The 21,397-nt window shown below is 34.3% G+C and overlaps 2 protein-coding genes and 1 long non-coding RNA gene across 3 annotated transcripts; 2 read left to right on the forward strand and 1 right to left on the reverse strand.

Moving 5' to 3' along the window:
* Positions 1–6,380: 6,380 nt before the first annotated feature.
* On the forward strand, positions 6,381–8,498 carry LOC134271092 (putative nuclease HARBI1). The gene is made up of 4 exons (XM_062753347.1): positions 6,381–6,675; positions 6,932–7,121; positions 8,005–8,110; positions 8,298–8,498. Exons 1-4 carry the CDS (start codon positions 6,381–6,383, stop codon positions 8,496–8,498), a joined length of 792 nt encoding a protein of 263 aa, XP_062609331.1.
* LOC134271102 (uncharacterized) lies at positions 8,034–9,944 on the reverse strand. Its single transcript, XM_062753356.1, has 5 exons — positions 9,924–9,944; positions 9,435–9,519; positions 9,241–9,285; positions 8,898–8,966; positions 8,034–8,684 (listed from the first exon to the last, which is right to left on the reverse strand). Exons 1-5 carry the CDS (start codon positions 9,942–9,944, stop codon positions 8,500–8,502), a joined length of 405 nt encoding a protein of 134 aa, XP_062609340.1. The 3' UTR covers positions 8,034–8,499.
* Positions 9,945–10,202: 258 nt separating this feature from the next.
* On the forward strand, positions 10,203–10,856 carry LOC134271093 (uncharacterized). Its single transcript, XR_009992956.1, has 2 exons — positions 10,203–10,305; positions 10,471–10,856. It is a non-coding gene; the product is annotated as an uncharacterized LOC134271093 (long non-coding RNA).
* Positions 10,857–21,397: the final 10,541 nt, after the last annotated feature.

Raw genomic sequence — 21,397 nt, forward strand, 5'->3', positions numbered from 1 at the left:
AAACGGCATTTGAAAGATATTTTGACTCTCTATCATCTCTGAAAATTTCATGAAAATCCGTCCAGTCATCTCTGAGAAATCGTCAAAACAAAAAGGGAAAAAAATAATAATAATAATAAAAAGAAACTAGATACTCTTGTTGCTACAGCAACAAATAAGTTCTTCCGTTCTTCAGACTTCTTTATTTATCTGTAAGAAGGATATTTTTCTATTTAAAAAAAAATAAAGGACAAAATGCAAAAAAAAAAAAAAAAGAATCCTCGATCTAGGCTCGATCCCAAAACCAGAATGAAAGTCTGACACGCTAACCACTGAGCCATCGAGTTCGACAACAAAAAAGGTTTTTTGTAAACCTATCATTTTAAGGTTGATGGAAGTAGTTTCGTAGTACTCATTCTATAAAATATATTTATGGGATAGTATAATACTCAATTAATAAAGTTTTTTCTCTCATAACCGGAAGTTGCTGTTTTTGTTTCTTTTGGGACGGACATATATCGGAACAATAATTAAGATGCAATAGTGTGATGCCAAGAAGTATTCCTAAAAGAAAAGTTAAAATTCATGATTTCTTTGATCACTTCCTGTGACGACCGGAAGTGACGGCAGACAATCTTATCTTAATTGTTTTTGCCAACTCATCAAGATTAACCACTTTATTAAGTTTGGTGTCTTAATCTCTCAACGTTTACGAGATCTAGCTATGATAACTTCTCATTTTGAGGACAGGAAATCACACGACCGGAAGTGAGTTTTGCAAAAATTTCTTGACGTTAATGTAGACAGTTGCAGTCTGAATAGCATATCCAAAAATCATTACAAATACTTCATAAATAAATGACATTTATTGGAAAGAAAAACACTGAAATTATGTAGTTTCCATCTTTTAACCGGAAGTTGTCTTTTTGTTTCCAGTGGTACTGAAAAAATTGAAAACAACAAATAAGATGCTCTAATGTGAGGCTTAAACAGTTTCATAAAAGAAAAGTTGAAAATTTCGATTTTTTGGATCACTTCCTGTGATGACCGGAAGTGACGGCAGACGATCTTATCACAACTAATTTTGCATACTTATCAAGATCTATCACTTTAGATAGGTTTGGTGTCTTTATCTTTTACCGTTTACGAGATCTAGCTATGATAACTTCTCATTTTGAGGACCGGAAATCACGCGACCGGAAGTAAATTTTACTAAGATATTTGACGTTACTGTAGACATTTGCAGTCTGAATAACATATCCAAAAACCATTTCAAATACATTGCGCATTAAAAATATTTATGGGAGAGAAAAATACTGAAAATATGCAGTTTTTCTCTAATAACCGGAAGTTGTCGTTTTTGTTTCCGGTGAGACTGATATATTTCGAAACTACAAACAAGATGCTATAATGTGATACAAAAAAGTTTCAAAAAATAAAAAGTTGAAATTTTCGATTTCTTTGATCACTTCCTGTGACGACCGGAAGTGACGGCGCACGATTTTAACCCAATTGGTTTTGCCTACTTATCAAGATCTATTACTCATATAAGTTTGGTGTCTTCATCTTTTACCGTTTCTGAGATATGACACGGACAAAACTTTTTTGAAAAAAGCGGAAATCGGACATATCTGACGACCAGAAGTGAATTTTGAAAAACTGAAATCAACATTTGAAAGGTATTATAATTATCTATCATCCCTGAAAATTTCATGAGAATCTGTCCAGTCATCTCTGAGAAATCGTCAAAAAAATAAATCTCAAAAGGGGAAAAAAAAATAATAAAGAGAAACAGTAGAATCACTATAAGGTCTTCCGTCTGAAACGGAAGACCTTAATTAATGAACATCTGTCTAGAGTATCAACCTTTTACAATAAACCTGAGATAACATTACAAGAACCGGAGGGACCAACATTAAAGTAGCAGCCATAATTTAAAGCAGTGAAGACACAGACAATGAAATTCCAAATCAGTTAGGAGATGGTGAAAACCGGGTAGTTGCCAACATTCTAAAATGACAAACAGTAAGGTGGGGTCTAGATACCACCTATGCCCCCTGCCGCTGAAGATGTTTTGTAAATGGACATGCAATCTGAGGCATGTTTCTATTTTGTTTACTTTCAAACACTGACATGAATGTGTTCGGCCTTCTTAAACCGAAACAATGATACAAGCAAGCGTTGTAAGGATTATGAATATATTATAATGGTAGAAACTAGGGATGTCAACGAATATTCGAATATTCATTCGATGAGTTGATATTCGAATATAAATTTATGATTCGAATATTCGGATTTTAAGTATACAAGCATCAAAAAGAAAAAAAATCTGGCAAAATTTTATCAGAAATTGAATCAAATTCTTATCGTTGACCAACAATAAGATATTATATATAACAAAATTATAAGACACTCCTCTTGGATTACCTTAAAGGTGTGAAGAGTGTGTCTATTAAAATGATATAAATTATTCATTTGATCATTTAACTAGAGGTATAACAGTGTCCAGTACTTAGAATTAGCATGTATTGTTGAAAAGACACATTTTTGCTTATGTATACATCATTTAAAATCATTATCGGGAAATTAATTAGCTAAAAGCAATTGCTGTTAATGATTCTTCATTAAATAATTGTTCTGTGTGGTATAAATCTGTAGTGTTATCAGTGTACACTTTGGTAAGATGATTAATTAATCTAGAACTTATTAAAAGAATCTTTTGAATTTTCGGGGGAATTTTTTTTTATTACACTTTGGATATAAACTCTTCATATATTCTATAGAATAATTTAAGAATATAATTATAGTTCATTTAAAAAATTCTTCATGAAATTTTATTCCAAAATAATGACATAAAACGTATATATTGCTTGACAAAAGAGTGAAGATATATACATACTATAATGCAAGATGTATTTATTTTATCGAATATTCGAATATATTCGAATACTACTATCGAATATTCGAATATCAATTACTGACAATTTTGACATCCCTAGTAGAAACTATAGACTTCCAGCTATGAAAATACCGGTATTATAAACTTTGAACGAGAAAAACTGAAATCGGAAGAATATAGAGAGAAATCGTAAAGCGTATTTTAGACGCTGATTTTGTACGCCTTACGCCAAACTTGTAAGGGTTGGCAGCTCTGAAACCCTTTCCAAAACAATTTAGAAGAGGAAATCATATTGAGAGATTCAGATAAAACCTTACATACTAATGGAACTTCAGAATTTGGAGATAATGAAGACTCTGATACATCTTCCTCTGACTCTTTAGAAATATCGAGTGATGACGAGGACATCAATACATGTAATGCAGAGTAAAATGTTAGCAATGATAGCGAATTGAGAAAATGGCAATGTAAACACAAATTAAACCGAGAGACTCTAAACCACCTCCTGGATATTCTAAGGAGGTGAGGCCATAGAATACCAAAGAAACAGGTCTATTGAAAATTGATTCTTGTCATTTTGCACAGTCTTCTGGACTAGGGCTTCACATCAGCTTTAACATTGATGGCGTATCATTTTTTAAGTCCACAAATATTCAGCTTTGGTCCATACTCTGCAGTGTTAAGGGATTTGAACCAATTTTTGTTGCATTGTTTTGTGAGACTTCAAAACCAGATTCTTTGGAGACCTATTTGTCAGATTTTTTAAATGAGTTGAGAGAACTTAAGAGAAATGGCGTAAGCTACAATGATGAAAAATTTTCAATATCGTTTTCAGCATCTGTTTGTGATCCTCCAGCCAGATCCTTTTTGAAATGTACAAAATCTTTCCATGGATTCTATGGTTGTGAAAGGTGTGTAAAAAAGGGCAGATGGAACAACCGTGTTATATTTCACTCAGATAGAATGCACACTTTGAGAACGGGTGAGCAATTTCAGAACTTTTGCAGACAAACGTTTTCTCTGCGATGTGTATGCACAAACTTCTTTGGAAAACCCGTTTGAAAAGCCATGCTCTTTAAATTTGGTAAATATTCTAAAATTACAAAATATGCGCAGAGCAGCCAGGCGCAATGCGTTTTAAATCGGTCAACTCCATAACTGTGCTCGAGTATGATGAGTTGGAGAGGAAATCACCTTGTCTACCAGATGATACGGCGTATGTTATGATCCCTTTATGCCATGAGATGGAAAGATGGAGGTGTTAGTGTGACATGGTTTCTGATCGAGTACTGCATATTTCTGGCATGATCAGACTAATGTTAATAAAAATTCTCTCGAGTGACGTTAAACAATTAACAATCAATCAGATATGTGAATGTATTATTTGATTTGCACCAGCATGTCAATCAAGTAAAGTGCATATGCCATTTTACTTAATATTTTATAGCTGAACTTGCTAGTTTAGTATTGAATTTTGCATGTAAACAAAGCATTTCATGGTGGAATTAATTATGTGTGAAGATGTCTCTTGTTTTTATGTTCCCCAAACGGAGTTTGGGAACATATTGTTTTTACTCGGTTTCTTATTATTATTATTATTATTATTCTTTTTTTTCTTCTTTGTTCTCCGGTACTTTTTTTATCCGCGAGTGTTCTCAGAAACTGTTCACCCAACTGAGCTAAAACCTTTTTAGGGTTAATAGGTGTGTAGTGTAGGTGTGCAACACGAAGGTTATTTTGCGTGCATACGCATGCACGTGCGGGCGCGTGAACTGAGTGAAATGACGGATATACTTTATATAGCCATAACTTTAACATTTTTTGATGAAATATTTTAAAACTCATTTATAAAGGATATATTCATAGTGTAGATAATGTGACACTGTCAAATTAGCACAAACTCACGCGCATGCACGTGCGCTTCGCTCTGATTGGCTGAAACAGAAATCTCAATATCTTTTCTGTTTTTTGACAAAATGCTATGAAATTTAAAATATAGGCATACTTTAGGATGTACTACAATATGATATATAACAATTGTCATGTAAACACGCGCATGCACGTGCGCTGCAATCTGATTGGCTTAAACTTTAAATGGCTATAACTCCCTTGTTTTTCAACGAAACAGTATGGGATTTAGAACATAGACAAACATAATGGACTCCCACAAGGAGGTATGGCCGTCATGCACAGGCATGCACGTGTGCTTTGCTGTGATTCGCTGAAACAAAAATCGCAAAGTCTTTTTTTAATTTTTGACGAAATGCTTTAAAATTTTAAACATAATCATGCATTAGGATGTCTTACAATATGATACATAACAGTTGTCATGAAAACATGCGCATACACGTACGCTGCAATCTGATTGGCTTAATCTTAAAATGGCAATAACTTCCTCGTTTTTCAACCAAACATGATGGGATTTAGAACATAGACATACATAACAGACTCCTACAAGAAAATATGGTCGACATGCACATGCACGCACGTGCGTGCACGTGAAATGAGTAAAATTACAAATACACTAGATTAAAACGTATTTTTTAATACTTTTGGATAAAACGCTGTAATTTCTAGTATATAAATAGTGTAGACAAGATGATAAGGTCATTACGCACATGCATTCAAATGCACATGCGTGCAATGCATAAATTTGAATATACTGAATATACTTTTGGAAAACATTGTTATAGTCTAAAAGGCATAGAGTTCGTCTTATTTAATGAAGCTTACAGGGAGTAAGGCACCAAAAGGGAGTTGGGGAGCGTTTGGGGAACATCTGTAACGGTTCCCGTTACAATTAGCCCTAGTTTAAATTACTTTTTTATGTGTTTATAAATGGTAGGGTAAAAAATCAAAAGCCTGAAAGGTTTCAATGGCGTCGAACAAGAAAAACAATTTCAAAAGATCTGCAGATAGGTCAAGTGAGTGACTCCGGTAACAAACTAATAAAATTTAAAAAAAAAAAAAAAAAAAAAAAAAGTCTTAACACAAATACAGTATGGAGTCTGATAGCCTTGTGTCCTGGTCCGAATGAATCAGGGTTCGAATTGACCAGGATTGAGTTGCTCAAAACTCTGGTTAAGGTTAACCACTGGTTAAATCTCTTATCCAGCGGTTAACTTTTAACCATTGGTTAAATTCTGTTGCTCAAAATTTGTCCACTGGTTAACTTTGCTATCCAGTGGTTAAATATCGGCTAAAGTTAGCCATTCCACAGAGGTGGGTTAAGTCTCTTAACCAGTGGATAAACATGGCTTCTAGATTGTTGTTCGATGTTAATTATGGCAGACGACAGAGGAAACAGAGGGTTTTTAGACATTTTCATCATGATTTTGATGCATCTGAGTATAAACAAAGGTACAGGTTTTCACGCGAATCAGTCCAGTACATAACAGACTTGATTGAACCAGAGTTATGTCGCCCAACCATGAGGTCATACTCCCTTTCAGCCCTCAGTCAGGTAGAAATGGCTCTGCGTTATTACGCTACAGGGGATAATATGGAAACCATAGGAGATACACTTGGTTTTCATAAATCAAGTGTATCCAGAAGTGTTCGAGATGTATCACAGGCGCTAGTGAACATATCATCACAGTTTATTAAGTGGCCATCCCCAAATGAGAAGGTGATAATTAAGAAAGGTTTTTATTCAATTGCTGGATTTCCTGCTGTAGTGGGTGCTGTGGACGGCACACATGTGAGAATTATTGCTCCATCTGACCATGAACCTGCTGCTTATGTCAACCGTAAAGGGTATCACTCGACCAACACCCAGGCTATATGCAATCATGAAGGCAAGTATTCTTTAAAGAAAAACAAATAGTCCTTTGAATGTTACAGTAGATCACAAACATCAATATTGCCAAACCAATTAAAGAGTGCATGCCAAAGGATGTTTCAATTAATTTTATAAGTTAAAGTTTGTACTCGACTACATTCGGATTTCAGTGGTTTTCATATCAAGTTGTTAATTTGAGTGAGGGGTCCGATTTATATTTTTCCTTTCCCTTTAATTTATGCCTTACATATTGAAAATAAAATCTCCTATAGGCAAATTCACTAACATTGTTGCCAAATGGCCTGGCTCCAATCACGATTCATTCATATTCCGAGAATCTAATATCGGGGCCTACCTTGAAGCACATCACAGGGACTTGGATATTGACGGTGTTTTACTTGGAGACAGTGGCTATGCTTGTAGCAGATATCTTGTGACTCCTTTTCTACGTCCAACATCAGAGTAAGAACACATTTTCAAACTACTTATAACACATTTTACATGGTTTACAGTTTCCACCCATCATGAAAATGATGTTTACAGAATTTTGAGTAATTAAATACCTTCCCATACTAGAGAGCTCTGAAAAGGGTACATAATAGATTTTTTAAAAATAAAAATTATAAAAACACAATAAAGTTCTCATTATTATTTTAGAGCTAGTAAATTTAGCAAATAAATAAATTTAAGAATATATGTCTAAGGATAGATATATCAGGTGCGGATCCAGAATTTTTTTCCAGGGGGGCCCACCCTAGTCAAAAAAAAAATCCAGTTACAAAAAATTCCCAAAAATCCCCCCCCCCCAAAAAAAAACCTTAACTCGCCCAAAAGTGAAAAACCTATTTCGTGTGTGAGTGTGTGTGGGGGGGGGGCTATTGCCTCAAATTTTTAACTTTTCATACTCATTTCAAACATATTCACGATAACCAGGGGGGGGGGGGGGGGCCGCATTTTCCAAGGGGGGTCCGATGTAACTTTTCTCTTCCTTTAGTATATACATTTTTTTATCTTGTAGGGTCCTGAACCCCCCCCCCCCCCCCCCCCGATCCCACTCTAGATCCGCGCATGTATATTCAAATGAATGATGAAAAGTTATAACCTAAGACATGAAGCAATTATTAAATTTAAGCCCACCAAAAGTCTGAATCCATGTAAAATTGAACTAAATACTTGGGTATATTTTTCTATCATTTAAAAATACTTTTATAATCATTAATTGGTATACCTTAATTTTTTTTTTTACTTTAAATGCTTTTGTGTAACAAATAATATGATATGAGGGGGGGAGGCAAAAATTAAATGTAAATGTTAATTAATTACACATTCTCTTTTCCAATTCAAGGGCTCAGATGCGATATAATAATTCCCATGCACAAACTAGAACAGTTATTGAGCGAAGTTTTGGATGGCTTAAAAGGCGCTTCTTGGCTTTGCATGGAGAAATCAAGGTAATTTTAAATAATTTACAAATTCATATGCAGACTTTTAAAATAAATTTGCAATTCATAAATACAATGTATTTTTTGTGATTCGATGTAAGAAGAAGCATGCAGTCTTAATTGAGTCATATTATAACAGATGTTTCTGAAACTCTTCACATTATTAAAGTATATAATTTTGAACTTTTCAATTTAGTGTAAACCAGAACGTGCAGCAAAAATAATTGTGGCGTGTGCTGTTTTACACAATATTGCTCAGGACAGGAGAGAGACAATCAATGATGCTGGCTGTGATGACACTCAGGACCAAAGAGATGAGGCTGATGTCTTAGATGAAGTAGCTGCCCAGCCCATGAATAACAACATCAGACAATTCATTGTCAATAACTACTTTTAATTTACATTTCATTTTCAGTTTGCAAAGATGATGTTTCTAATTTAAGTTTCAGAATCTCCAATGCAACCTTTTCCTTCTGTAGTATGATCAGCTCTGTTTCTTCTCGAATTCTTCGCAAATCTTCTTTCAGAACCAGTCTTTGCAGCTCAGCAACACTTTCTTCATTTTTCCTCTTTCTTCCTTTCTCTGCACAAAATTTCAAAAGAAAAATTTTCAGTGTTCTGAGGTATAAATATCTTTTTCATAGTTATAATTCTAGGATTTTTAATCATGAATGCTCTCTCTCTCTCTCTCTCTCTCTCTCTCTCTGTGTGTGTGTGAGGGTGTGTGTGTGTGTGTTTGAACATTGCAAGGATTATTGATTACATTGTGTTAAAAATTCAAGCATATTAAATTTACCTTTTTCATCTTTTTTCTTAATCTTAGCCCCAGATTCTGATATCATCAGGTCATATGTGACACTTGTTCCTGGTAAACATTATGTGTTTTAAAGTTAAAAAAAATAGAGCTAAAACTTCTTTAATACAATTATACATGTATGCATAAATGGATATAGAGCCATTGTACACATTTAGTTTACAATTTTTAAACATTAATTTTGCAAATGTTTGTTAACTTGGGTTATGTTTATTTATTCTGGCAAATATTATACATTCAAAAGTTACATGATACATGCATAAATGATGCTCTGTAAAATGAATTATACCTACTATGTTTTTTTATAAATCAAATGAAAGCTTACCTGTCAAATTATCAGGGAGTTCTACAATTGTCTGTGTTGCTTCCTCTGTAAAAAAAATTTAGAGGTGTACAATAAAGGTTAATATTTTTGTTATCATATGGTACAGAATATTTTTTTTTCCATTCAAAGTCCATGAATTTATTTCATCTTATAATTCATATTAATGGTAACTAATCATTATTTAAAATGCATACTCTCCAAGTTGTTTGCTGCAGTTACTAGGGCTTCATCTCCAACAGGATCTGTATAGTAATTTAAATCATTTTTATTGACATGCACCTGTGGATATATGGACCAACATTTATATATGTGTAATTTATTTATTCGTGCATCATAATTATTAATAATTAATTTTAAATTATCAGTTGATACAATAAAAGAAATAACATAATTTTTAATACTGTTTAGTTCGTGAACAAATTTCTTCTTTTTTTTTAAATAATTTTCAAAATCATTTTGATTAAAAGTCATAAAGTACATGTATTTTAATATAAAATGTACTCACACCAACATTGTATGATGGAAATACATATTTTGATGATGTCAGTTGATGATGATTTGATTAACATTTATTATTTAAAAAATTATTGATTGAATGAAAAATAATTTGAGTACATAAAAGTCTTACAAATTTAAATATTTTGTTATGTATTTATTGTAATATGCATAAAAATAATAGTTACTTGAACAATCAGCATCCTCATGTGTACTTGAAGTTGTTGCTGGCAATGGCACCTCTGTACAAAAAAAATTATTTTTTGTAGAAATATGCTTTAATATAGATCCAAAAAGCTCCTAATAAATAAAAGAATTTCTTTTAAGAAAAAAAAAGCACATGCATTAAACCAAAAAATATAAAAAGCTTTGCATTGTGTACTAATCTTTTTTTTTTTTTGTTTGGACCGAAACACTACATGGGCGAAGTGGTTATGCACACATTAATTGGCCTTCACCTTGCAGTTTGTGAAAAAAAAACCGCGTCTGACTCAGAACGTCTGCGAGAGATGTATAAATGTAATGGATGTTTTGACAGGAATGCACTAAGCTCAAACACGAGAACATGAGGTAAAACTTATTCTTTTAACTCCTACTAAATTGTATCAATGAGAAAGAATAAATTCTGTGGAATTTTCAGTGTGCGCAGACGGGCTGTGGTATTTCGAATTTCCTCGTTGTGGAATGTAAACATTGTGTAGACCTGCTTATTGTTTTATTTGAATTTAATTTCAGAAAGATGAAAAGTACCTTCAAAAACAAGCCCTCCAACTTCGACCCCTCCTTCAATGCCAACGAAATTTGGGGCGTCTTGGAACACGTCCAGAATTTTCTGTGATATGGCATCAACTGGGGATGGAGCCGGACCACCACCCGTCTTCATACGATGTGTTTTCTGGCTGACGATTTCCCACTTCGCTTTGGAACAAGCCTTTCTATACTTCTCCTTGATTTGATCGACTGTTCTCACAATCCCACCCCTTGAATTTACCGCTTCCGTAATCTCACGCCAGGCAGCAGCCTTTTTGACATTTGTTACTTGGTTTGTATGTTTCGATTTTATAAGCTCAATATGTTTTTCCACCTGTTCCACCAAAAATAAAGTTTCATCAGCTGAAAAATTCTCACTTCTTTTTTTGTTGACACTGTTGGAAGCCATGTTTTTTTTGTGGTGACAGACGGACAAATGTAATGCATTGTGGGATACTAACCACTGGTTAAATCACTTGACCAGTGGTTAGCTAACCAGAGGCTAATTTTATTTTGAGCAACAAATATTTGACCAGTGGTTAGTTACCCAGTAGATATTGAATTTAACCAATGGCTAACTTATCCACTGGACAAATTTAACCAGTGTTTTGAGCAACTCAGTCCAGACATCGTCAGAAATGTCCATCCTCTGTATCAATCTAATTTCTTTTCAGTCAATCGAAGACATATGAAGGGTTTCATAAATTATTTTAATTAATTGCCATTGTCAGAGCGTTGTTCTTTTGTACAGTGATTGCATCTTAACTACAACCATGACTCTAATGTTACAAGTACGATCGACTTACGATAGGGCGCGGTAAACAAATGGAGGAAATGGATAAATACAGTAATACTGGCATTACTGGTCAATATCGTCGGTTGTTCGGATAAAATTGGATTGAAGATCGTAAAAGTAAAGCTAAGATTAAGAAATTCAATCTTTATAGTCTTGTTGTGTTCGTGTTTATTTTGTAATTATTTTACCGTATTTAAGATTCTTTGTATTACAGTAATCGGTCCCAGAATGTGATTCATGTCATTCGATGCACCCTCTCTGTAGAAATTCATCCGCAACAACCATAACGTTTTTCTTGCGTAAAAATTAAACATAATATCGTTGTTTTGTAGTAGTATTAATTGAAGATACAATTGATTTAATTTTATATTCAAGCTATTATTCAGTGTGAACGTTTTAAAAGAAATCGGTTTACAGCTGTTGCTATTTTCTATCGCGGATGCATCCACTGACACGTGCGGTCGCGTAGACCTGACTGATCGCTAGATGACGATCGGGCAAGCCCGACGCCATAAAAATGGTCGAGGGCGGTTTGGAAAGAAGGACACCAGGAAGAAGAATTGGCCATCCCTTCTTCTTGGATTGATCTGACGGAGTTAATCGAAGATCACAGATCCAATCAAAGAGCAGTTTCACCATCAAGGTCAAACACATCTGAACAAAGATCAAGATCACCAGCAAAATCCAAAAGATCTGGCCAGAGATCAAGGTCATCTGCAGCTGCATGGTCCAACATAGGTCATCAAGGGTCAATATCTCCTGCAGGATGAAACAGATCGGAACAAAGATTAAGGTCACATGGAAGGTACAGCAGATCGAGGTCACTGTAGCCCATTTTATCCCAGGGGTCATGCTTAGAATTTATACTGTCTCATGGAGGGTAAACATAAGTTTCAACATTTTTTAATAATTTGTGTTCTGTGGGAAAATGTAAACAATTTAAACATCTGCACAGCAGACCAAATGTGATCAGAAAAGCTCACTAGAGCTTTCAGCTTAAGTGAGCCAAAGAGAGAATGCCTGTATACTTCAACTCAATCAGTAAATAACATGTACAAATAATTGCAGTATGATGCTTACGAGCCCAGTATTTCTACCAAACCAGTGCCAGAGATCAATACTGATGAACCAGTTCCAGAAGAGCGCAGTGATGTTTCTGCTTATGACTACGTGCCTGATGAGCATCCCAGTTACACCGATTCTTTAAGGAAGAAAATCACCAATATATTCCTTGAAGATGTAAGAATTACTTTCTTTGTATAAGTATATCGGCGTAATTCAGATAATTCAAGCATAACACATGTTGATCATTTTAAGATATTTTGTTAATTAAGATTAAGAGTAATTGTATTATTTTTGTATTATTACACTTTTACTATGCTTCGTGGATGTTAAAAATCCACTGTTATGTTCTCTCCCCTATTTTTCCCCTCAGGCCCTTGAAATCCAGACTTAACAAAAAGGAAACTTGGTTGTGTCTTAAATTAAAAAGAAAGGAGAAGGGAATTTGGTTCCCATAAGTTGTTTACTTTGTATTTCATACCTGCATGTAATTGCACAGTCAATATGGGAAGAGAAAAGTTTGAAGACAATGGCTTTGTCGAAATCTTGGGATGAATTAAAAGAATCAACTTGTATAACATCCCAGATTTTTCTCGCCAGTTATCAAACATTTGGGTTGTTCCAAAGCTGGTGGACATCGATAAAAGTTATGTACATAAATCTGTAATGCGGACTGATATTTTGAAAATTTTTTATTTTAGTCTTATTTATTTTATTGGAAGATTTTTGTATTAATTTAATACTTTTTAAAATCTGAACAGATATAAGGATTTCACCCCCCCCCCCCTCCTGTTGGAGAATTCAATCCTCCCCAAATGGAAACTGTACATATAATGCAATTTGAATGATTTATTTGTATATTGTTATTTAATGGTTGACCAGTTAATTCAATTTACTAAATATGTAGGTACAATTTTTTTTTAAATTGCAAAAAAGTAAAGGGAATCAAACTTGAATATAATTGAATTTTTACTAAATTGGCAGGTAACAATTGAACCTATTTTTCCTTTCTCATAGCGTGCCTATTTTAACTAGAGGTACTGTGAGCAATGAGCTCACTAAATGATATCCCCGCCTCCCATAATGTCCATGTGTTGCTATATATTGTTTTACGGTAATGTGTAAAGAGGAATAACTCGTCCTATCAAATGTTATCCAGAAGCTTCTATACGTGACGTCATAGGTAAACATATATTAGCAATGTGCATGTTTTGCTATGGGAAACCTAAAATACGTGTCGAATAAAAAAGTAAAATAGGAGGTGCACAATGGCAATATGTAATAAAGATTCTGTGAAAGTTTCATTAAATTTCACTCAGTAGTATAAGAGGAGTTGCGGATAAGAGATAAAGCGTAACAGACGGACGGACGGACGGACGAAATCCCGATTACTATATACCCTCCCACTTTTCAAGCGGGGGGTTTAACAATCATAACATTGACTTAAGAAATTTAATTAAATTGTATTAAAGTTGAACTTCGTGATCTTTTAACATAAATATCTTAAATGCCAATACCTGGCAACTAAAATCCAAAGTTCCAGTTAATAAATATAATTTTGCCCGCGATCGAGATTAGTGTGCACGAATTATTAATGGAAGAGAAGGAACTGCTTAAATGTAGCCAAAAAAATCACACATTAAGAAAAATTATTGATAAAATATCGGAAGTTTTTATTACTAGTACAGTTATTTTTCTCTCCCTTTATTGATAAGTGTTAAATCTATAGATGGGTATCGCCAAAGATTTCGTATCGCGATATATCACAATTTTCTCCCACAATATAACGATAATATCATGATATTTTCAGTTTTTACAATGATTCTATATGAAAAGTTATTACTTTTCTAAAAAAAATATGCTAGAAAAACAAAATTTTACTTTTTAAAAAAATTTTTTATATATAAAATCAATTATGTTTGGGGGGTAAGATGCCGTTCTTTTCACTTTTTACAACATTTTTTTTATACTTTCTGTAATTGTAATTTGTAAGACTGAATAAATAAATGAATAATTTCTGGAATTTTTAATATGTACCAAAAGACTCATTTATAGCCTTTGGTGCCATTTGCTGCTCTCCGCCGGCAAGTGGTGGTTCCAAATGTGTTAAATTTTTTTTAGAGGGCCTTCATGTAATAACATAAAACGTTTTCAAGCGGTGTTATAAAAGCAGAAAAAAGTTTCTTCACAAGTGTATCGATAAGTCAAATAAAGGACCTGCTTGAAAGAGAAGACGAAGACATTTTAAATGCAGTTATATGTAAAGACCAACAGAGCAAAAGAAATTTATTAGATAGTGAAAATAATTTGTCATTAATTTTCAATACTGGCGGAATCAGTGATCAGGAATAAATTTAAGGCCAGTGTTCTTGGCAATTAATGAGCTTCCTCCATCAATGCGTTTTTTGCGCATTAACATGATATTGCAGGCTCATTGAAAGTAATGATTCTTGTTTTGTAAGAAGTGTTTCGAGTCTGAAACATTAACTTTCCGAATAGTTTTGTCTTATCTTGAATTATGAAGCAATTTTGGCAAGATAGCATTTGTTTCATATAAGTGCGAGGCTTTCACTCTGTACATACACTTATCTTCTGCATAATCCGACTTCACTATTATCAAGATTTTGAGGGAAATTGCAAGACTTTTTTCTGGACATGCTCTCAGCAGTTCTGGAAAACAATGTAAAGTCCTGCTTTATCCAGAGTAAATCAAAAGTGAAAGTCCGAATTAAGTGAAAGATTAGTCTGCCCCATTATTGCAAGAGCTGGATTTATGGATAATTTACTATTTAGCACTAGTATTAAAATAATTAATCAATTATCATTGAACTGTTCTTCGTTTGAAAAAAAGATTTTACAGCCAAATTGCCATTAACTTTGAATTAAAACGTTGTAAAATGTAGGCAAGAATTGATAGTTAGGGTGCGTAGTTCTTATCGTCAAAATGACTATAGTCCTACAGACTTCATTCAACGATAGTTTGACGGTGTAGCAAACTGAAACAACAACCGATAATTATAATCTACAAAATTAATACGATTAAAAGTTCAACATGGCAGGTAAATACGAATCAAGAAAAGAAATTTATTTACTAAATGTTTAATTTATGCAATTTACAAGTTTAATGCATATGACTATATGCGAAGGATACAAGATGTCAGCAAATTCATTTTTGATAATTTTTTTGCAGATGATGAACAATCACTTAAGTTTGCCAATTCTGCAAACAAGGAAATTCCAGTCTGCAATGAAGAAAATTGCTGTCATTTCCATTGAAAATTGTTTCCGAGAGGAATAGGATGAGAGTGGAAAGTTGAAACAGATAAGACGAAAGAAAGCAAGGAACAAGAAAAGGAATACAGTCCAAAGAAAAAGGAAAAGACTAACCCTGATACTTAAGGTATCGGACTTTCCTAGAGGTAAAAAGACAACATCAAAAAAGAACGACACATCAATCCCAATGTCAGTCAGCTCTTTCGTCTGCACAGATAATATCAGATCTAAATACTAGTACTCGGATTAACACAAGACCGTTGGAGGAAACCTGGCTGATATCAACATGGAAGTTACGTCAGCATAACCTCGATCCTGAGAGTTTTTATTTTATTTGAACGATGGTTTGATAGTACCCTTAATTTCAAAACAGCTTGCGGAACAGGTGTGCAGTTTACTAACTCGGTTGGAGTAGATCTTGTCAAAAGAAAAAGCAAGACTTGATCCGAGTCAACATTTCAGTAAAATAAGGCGGGAATTCAATACGAAGTTGGGCAAACCGAGTCCAACAGTTCAAAGGGGGAGTTTAAAAAATGGTGTAAAATTTGTGGCATATTTTTAAAATCTTTTAGACCTACTTCGATTGGAAAACCTGGGTTTAACTAGAACTGTCCAAATCGGACAGAATACCCCCAGCTGGGTTTTACAGAAGTGCTAAATCATGAATATTTTAAGAATCTAAGAGAAGAGAGAAATGCTTAAACATTTTTAGTGCAAATGTAATTGCTTATTATATTTTTTTTATAATTGAAACGAAGGTGCAGCCTAATAAAAAAAAAATAGACTAAATATACGGACCAGACACGAATTATGAACTTTTCCTGTCAGTGACCTTGAACTTGCATAAATGATCTTGGTTCAAAGTCATGACAAAACCCTCAGGTCATGAGCAATGTTTGTGTGAAGAGTAGATTCAAGTTTTTCCATAATAGAGAAAGATATGGATCAGACACGAATTATAAAAATTTTCTTCCAATGACCTTGACCTTCCCCATTTGACCTTGGGTCAAGGTCATGAAACACCCATAGGTCATGAGCAGTCTTTGTGTGAAATTAGAACCTATCAGTTTATCCATAAAAAAGATGTGGACCGGACACGAATTGTGAAATTTCTCTTCCAATGACCTTGAACTTTCCCAAATGACCTTGAGTCAAGATCAAGACAAACCCTTAAGACATGAGCAATCTTTGTGTGAAATTAGAACCTACCAAGTTTATCCAGAAGAAAGATATGGACCGGACACGAATTATTATTTTTTTCCTCCAGTGACCTTGAACTTCCCCATATGACCTTGGGTCACCTCCGCTCTGATTCTACTCGTTGTGTTTCTTTCAACAGCTTTGTTCGAGAGCTTTAAGTATAAACACTGTGCCGGATAATTATGCCACTTCAAAAATGGCATTTTAGCGCCCGCTAAACTCTCATTTCAAAGAAAAACCATGTACACCAAGTGGTAGACCATCACTTGCAGAATTCAAATCTACCTTTGTTACAGGTAAATCTCACCTGTCGGGTGAGATAATCACCTTTGAAAAATAAAGTTCATGTGTCTTAAAATGTGCAGTTATTATTATTCTCTTATATACATGTATTATATTTTTTCTCATTTAATTTTTTCCCAATTGTGCTACGTTACAACATTATCCAATCTTTTTCTTTGTACACATGTATTTGATTTCACCAACTTTTCAAATGTTATAATGATTTACGATATACATCTGTAATATCTGATTACTTGAAATGTTTATCATAATGAAATATTCAATAATTCATCATGAAATAATTTTCCAATTCAGGGAGCTCCTGGCACCCCAGGTGAGGTATATACGGAGGGCTTCTTCGGAAGTTTTTGCCTCGAAAACGTATGTTATAAACATTTTGAAAAATTGTCATTGTAGGCATTCGAAACTACTCGGCCATTTTCCAAGAGAAACAATAAGCTATGGACATGGTTGAAAAGTTACGATTGTCGAAAGATTCACGTTTACGACATCGGTAATCCGTGTGAATGGGCTGCCCCTTCAGAGACACAGGACACAAGAGTTACAGGGGAGGTAAGTCTCGTTATCTGAATAATCTTTTACCTCTCTGACTTACAAAATTGCAATAAAACTATGTAATAATATACTTTTTTTTACTCTACTTGAATTCTCTGAACAATTTTATAGTATGATGTTAATATCGTATACAAGTTGATTAAGTTAAGTCGGGATTAAACACGACAAGCCAAATGTATATGACCTAGTTTCGATGTTGACACCTACGGGAAAATTTCGTTATAACAAGAGGCCTATCGGCCTTTTAGGTCACCTCAGTATCATGAAACAACTTTCCAGTGATTAAATTAATGTTTTAAGCTGGATGTTATGGCATTCACAATTTTGAAAGAGGCACCATTGCTCATCATAAGTATACACTTAGCAACTGCTAAGTTAGGTTACTAATAACCACGGGCAGGGTAGGGAATAAATACATTTCACTAATCAGTAACATTCAGCAATAATCAGAAGTGCCCCTACCACACATGAACTCCTGACCCTCGGCCCACACATTGCACAGTTTTTTTTAAAAAGGGACTTTTAATACAAATGTGTAGAAAAGGCTAATCCAATTTTTTTTTTATCTCAAATGATGACGAGAAATTCTACAATTGCTCTTAAACAAAGAAAAACAATTAGGAAGGCTTAAATATTTGATAATAAAAATTTTGACACTGAATAAATCTATGAATAATTCTTTTGAATGGCAATTTACAATAATGTATTATATTAATGTTAGATGAATAATACGTACAACTTTCAAAGTGCTTACAATGAGATGAAAGATGTAAACAACTCTGAATCTGCCATCGCCATATCTTCCAACAGAGCACATTTAAGACACCTTTCATCAACTGGATGCACGAGCTCCAAGAGCTATGGTACATGTACCAGTCATGATCAGTATCTACAGGACTAAGCTCATCGGCAGTGTTTAAGATTGACTACTGGAGTAAAAATATTCATGACAGCCATCAGAACGAACAATGACGTTGAAGGTTGGCATAACCGCCTTAACAAAGCTACCGCAGTAAGAGGACCAGTGCCCTTCTACAGCCTTGTTCAAGAACTTTGCAGACGGTGCTAGGATTATCCAGAATACCCCCGTAGAGGAACTGAATACCCGTAAAATAGAAATGGGATATAAAAAAAAATGCAAAAAGTTTTGGCAATTAAATTCCATCAATGTGCTGAGTTTAAAAAATACCTTATCAGCACAAACAGAAGGGTAATGTTACATAATGTTGCGGACTCATATTGGGGCACTGGTTGCAATGGCAAAGGGAAAAACTATTTAGAGTCAACTTCTAATGCACTTCAGGCATAAAAAGGCAAATGCAACAAGTGCTCCTTCAGTAAGTTCTCCTACCATTCCAGCACCCATCCCGACTCCTTCAGCAGCTCCCTCAATTCCTTCCCCTACAAGGCATCCTGTACCGGTACATCACGACTCCAGCAGCTCCCTTTGTAAGATCCCTACAATTCACGCACTTGTTCCCACTTATTCAGAACGAATTGCAATAATAGGTCAAAATCATGTGTTAGAATTGGGGAATAGTGAAACAAATGGTTGTGTGAATGTTATGTAGGCAAATGATTTTTATGTTCATTTTTTTAGTGACAAAGATACTACAACAAAAACCATCATTTATCTTCGTTAATTACATATAATGAATTTCATCACATTTCATATCTTGTCAAAGAGCATGTTAAAATTTCAAGCATTTGCGATGAGTAGTTGCCGAGAAAAAATGCGACGAAAATTTCCTATGGATGGTACGTACAGGCCCATGGATAAACAGGACGTTGACCTCGGATTTGAACAAACATGAATCTCACCGTACGGTCTACAGGTACATACCATAAGTGTGAAGATAAGGCTAACGCAATTTTTTTTTATAATTCTTAAATGACAAGAAATTCTACAATTGTTCTTAAACAAAGAAAAAAATTAGGAAGGATAAAATATTTAATAATAAAAATTTTGACACTGACTGAATCTATCAATTATATTTTTGAATAGCAATTTGCAATAATGTATTCTTTTGATGTTAGATGAATTGAATCTATGAATAATTTTTTTGAATAGCAGTTTGCAATAATGTATCATTTTAATGTTGGATGAATAATACGCACAACATTCAAAGAGCTTACAATGAGAAGATGTAGACAAATCTAGTTCTGTGCGACAAGTTCTGGCATCGCCGTATCTTCCAACAGCACATTCAAGACACCTTTCGTCAACTGGATGCACGAGCTGCAAGAGGTACGGTACATGTACCAGTCATGATCAGTATCTACAGGACAAAGATCATCGGCATTGTTTAGGATTGACTACTGGAGTAAAAATATTCATGACAGCCATCAGAACGAACAATGACGTAGAAGGTTGGCATCACCGTCTTAACAATGCTGCCGCAGTAAGAGGACCAGTGCCCTTCTACAGCCTTGTTTAAGAACTTTACAGACGGTGCTAGGATTATCCAGAATACCCGCTTTGTATGGAATACCGATACAGAGGGGGAGAATACCCAAATAAGTGGTAGAATCCCCGAAATGGGATGTCACCAAACAAAAGTTGTTAAACATCTGAATTAAAGTCCATCAATGCGCTGAGTTTAAAAAATACATTCTCAGCACAAACATACATGTAAGGTTACTGTTACACAATGTTGTGGACTCATATTCGGGCACTTATTGCAATGGCAAAGGGAAAAATATTCAAGGTCAACTTCTAATGCATTTTAGGCATAAATTGGCAAGTGCAACAAGTACTCCTTCAGTAAGTTCTCTTACCATTCCAGCACCCATCCCGACTCCTTCAGCAGCTCCCTCAGTTACAACACCTACAAGGCATTCTGTACCCATTCCGACTCCTTCAGACGCTCCGTCTGTAACAACCCTACAACTCTTCACGCACTTGTTCCGTCACTTACTTATTCAGAACGAATTGCAATAATTGGTCAAAATCATGTGTTAGAATTAGGGAATAGTGTAACAAATGGTTGTGTGAATTTTGTGATGCCAATTAATTATTTTCAGTTTTTTTAGTGGCAAAGATACTACAACAAAAACCATTATTTATAGTCAATCTTTCGGAAAAGCAGTTGAATTTTGTCCAACAAAAATGTTTCTGCAAAGAAGGAGAGAAAGACAAATTCTTTTACAGTGCCAGAAATTGTGTTAGGAATCCAAAACATTACTGAAAAACTGTTAAGAAATGATCTGGTTCAAAAAATATTTATTTGGAGTGTTTAGGCAAATGATTTGTGGAACCATGGATAAACAATAATAATAATAAATGTCCTCTATTTATGCAGGATAGCACAATTAGTTTACAAGTGTGGTCCGAAAACGTTATACAGGCAGAAAATGTACAGAAACATATACATAGATCAAGTACTGCGAAAGAGAAATCAACGCAAGTCGTCTGCTCAGAAAGTGCTCTGCAAACTTTGGACCTTCAGTCCAGTGTATTAAGTCTGATAATTCAATCAATAAATATACAGTATTTATAAATCCTATATAATTGTTGTTGTTTACTTGACTCTAGAATTTTAAACAAGATCAACGGTGCATGTAAACAAATTCTCATTTAGAAGAAATTTGTTCTTTAGCAATATTAAATCAGGATTAGAACTATATTTTTCAAAGCAATATTAGGTGATGTATGCCTGACTTTAGTTTTATATGAATATATACGATGACTATTAATATACGTCGCTTTTTTCTGTTTCCATT

This window comes from Saccostrea cucullata, unplaced genomic scaffold, assembly GCF_032062105.1.
Source record: "Saccostrea cucullata isolate Sc308-1 unplaced genomic scaffold, CSIRO_AGI_Scuc_v1 ctg2679, whole genome shotgun sequence".
Lineage (NCBI taxonomy): Eukaryota > Metazoa > Mollusca > Bivalvia > Ostreida > Ostreidae > Saccostrea > Saccostrea cuccullata.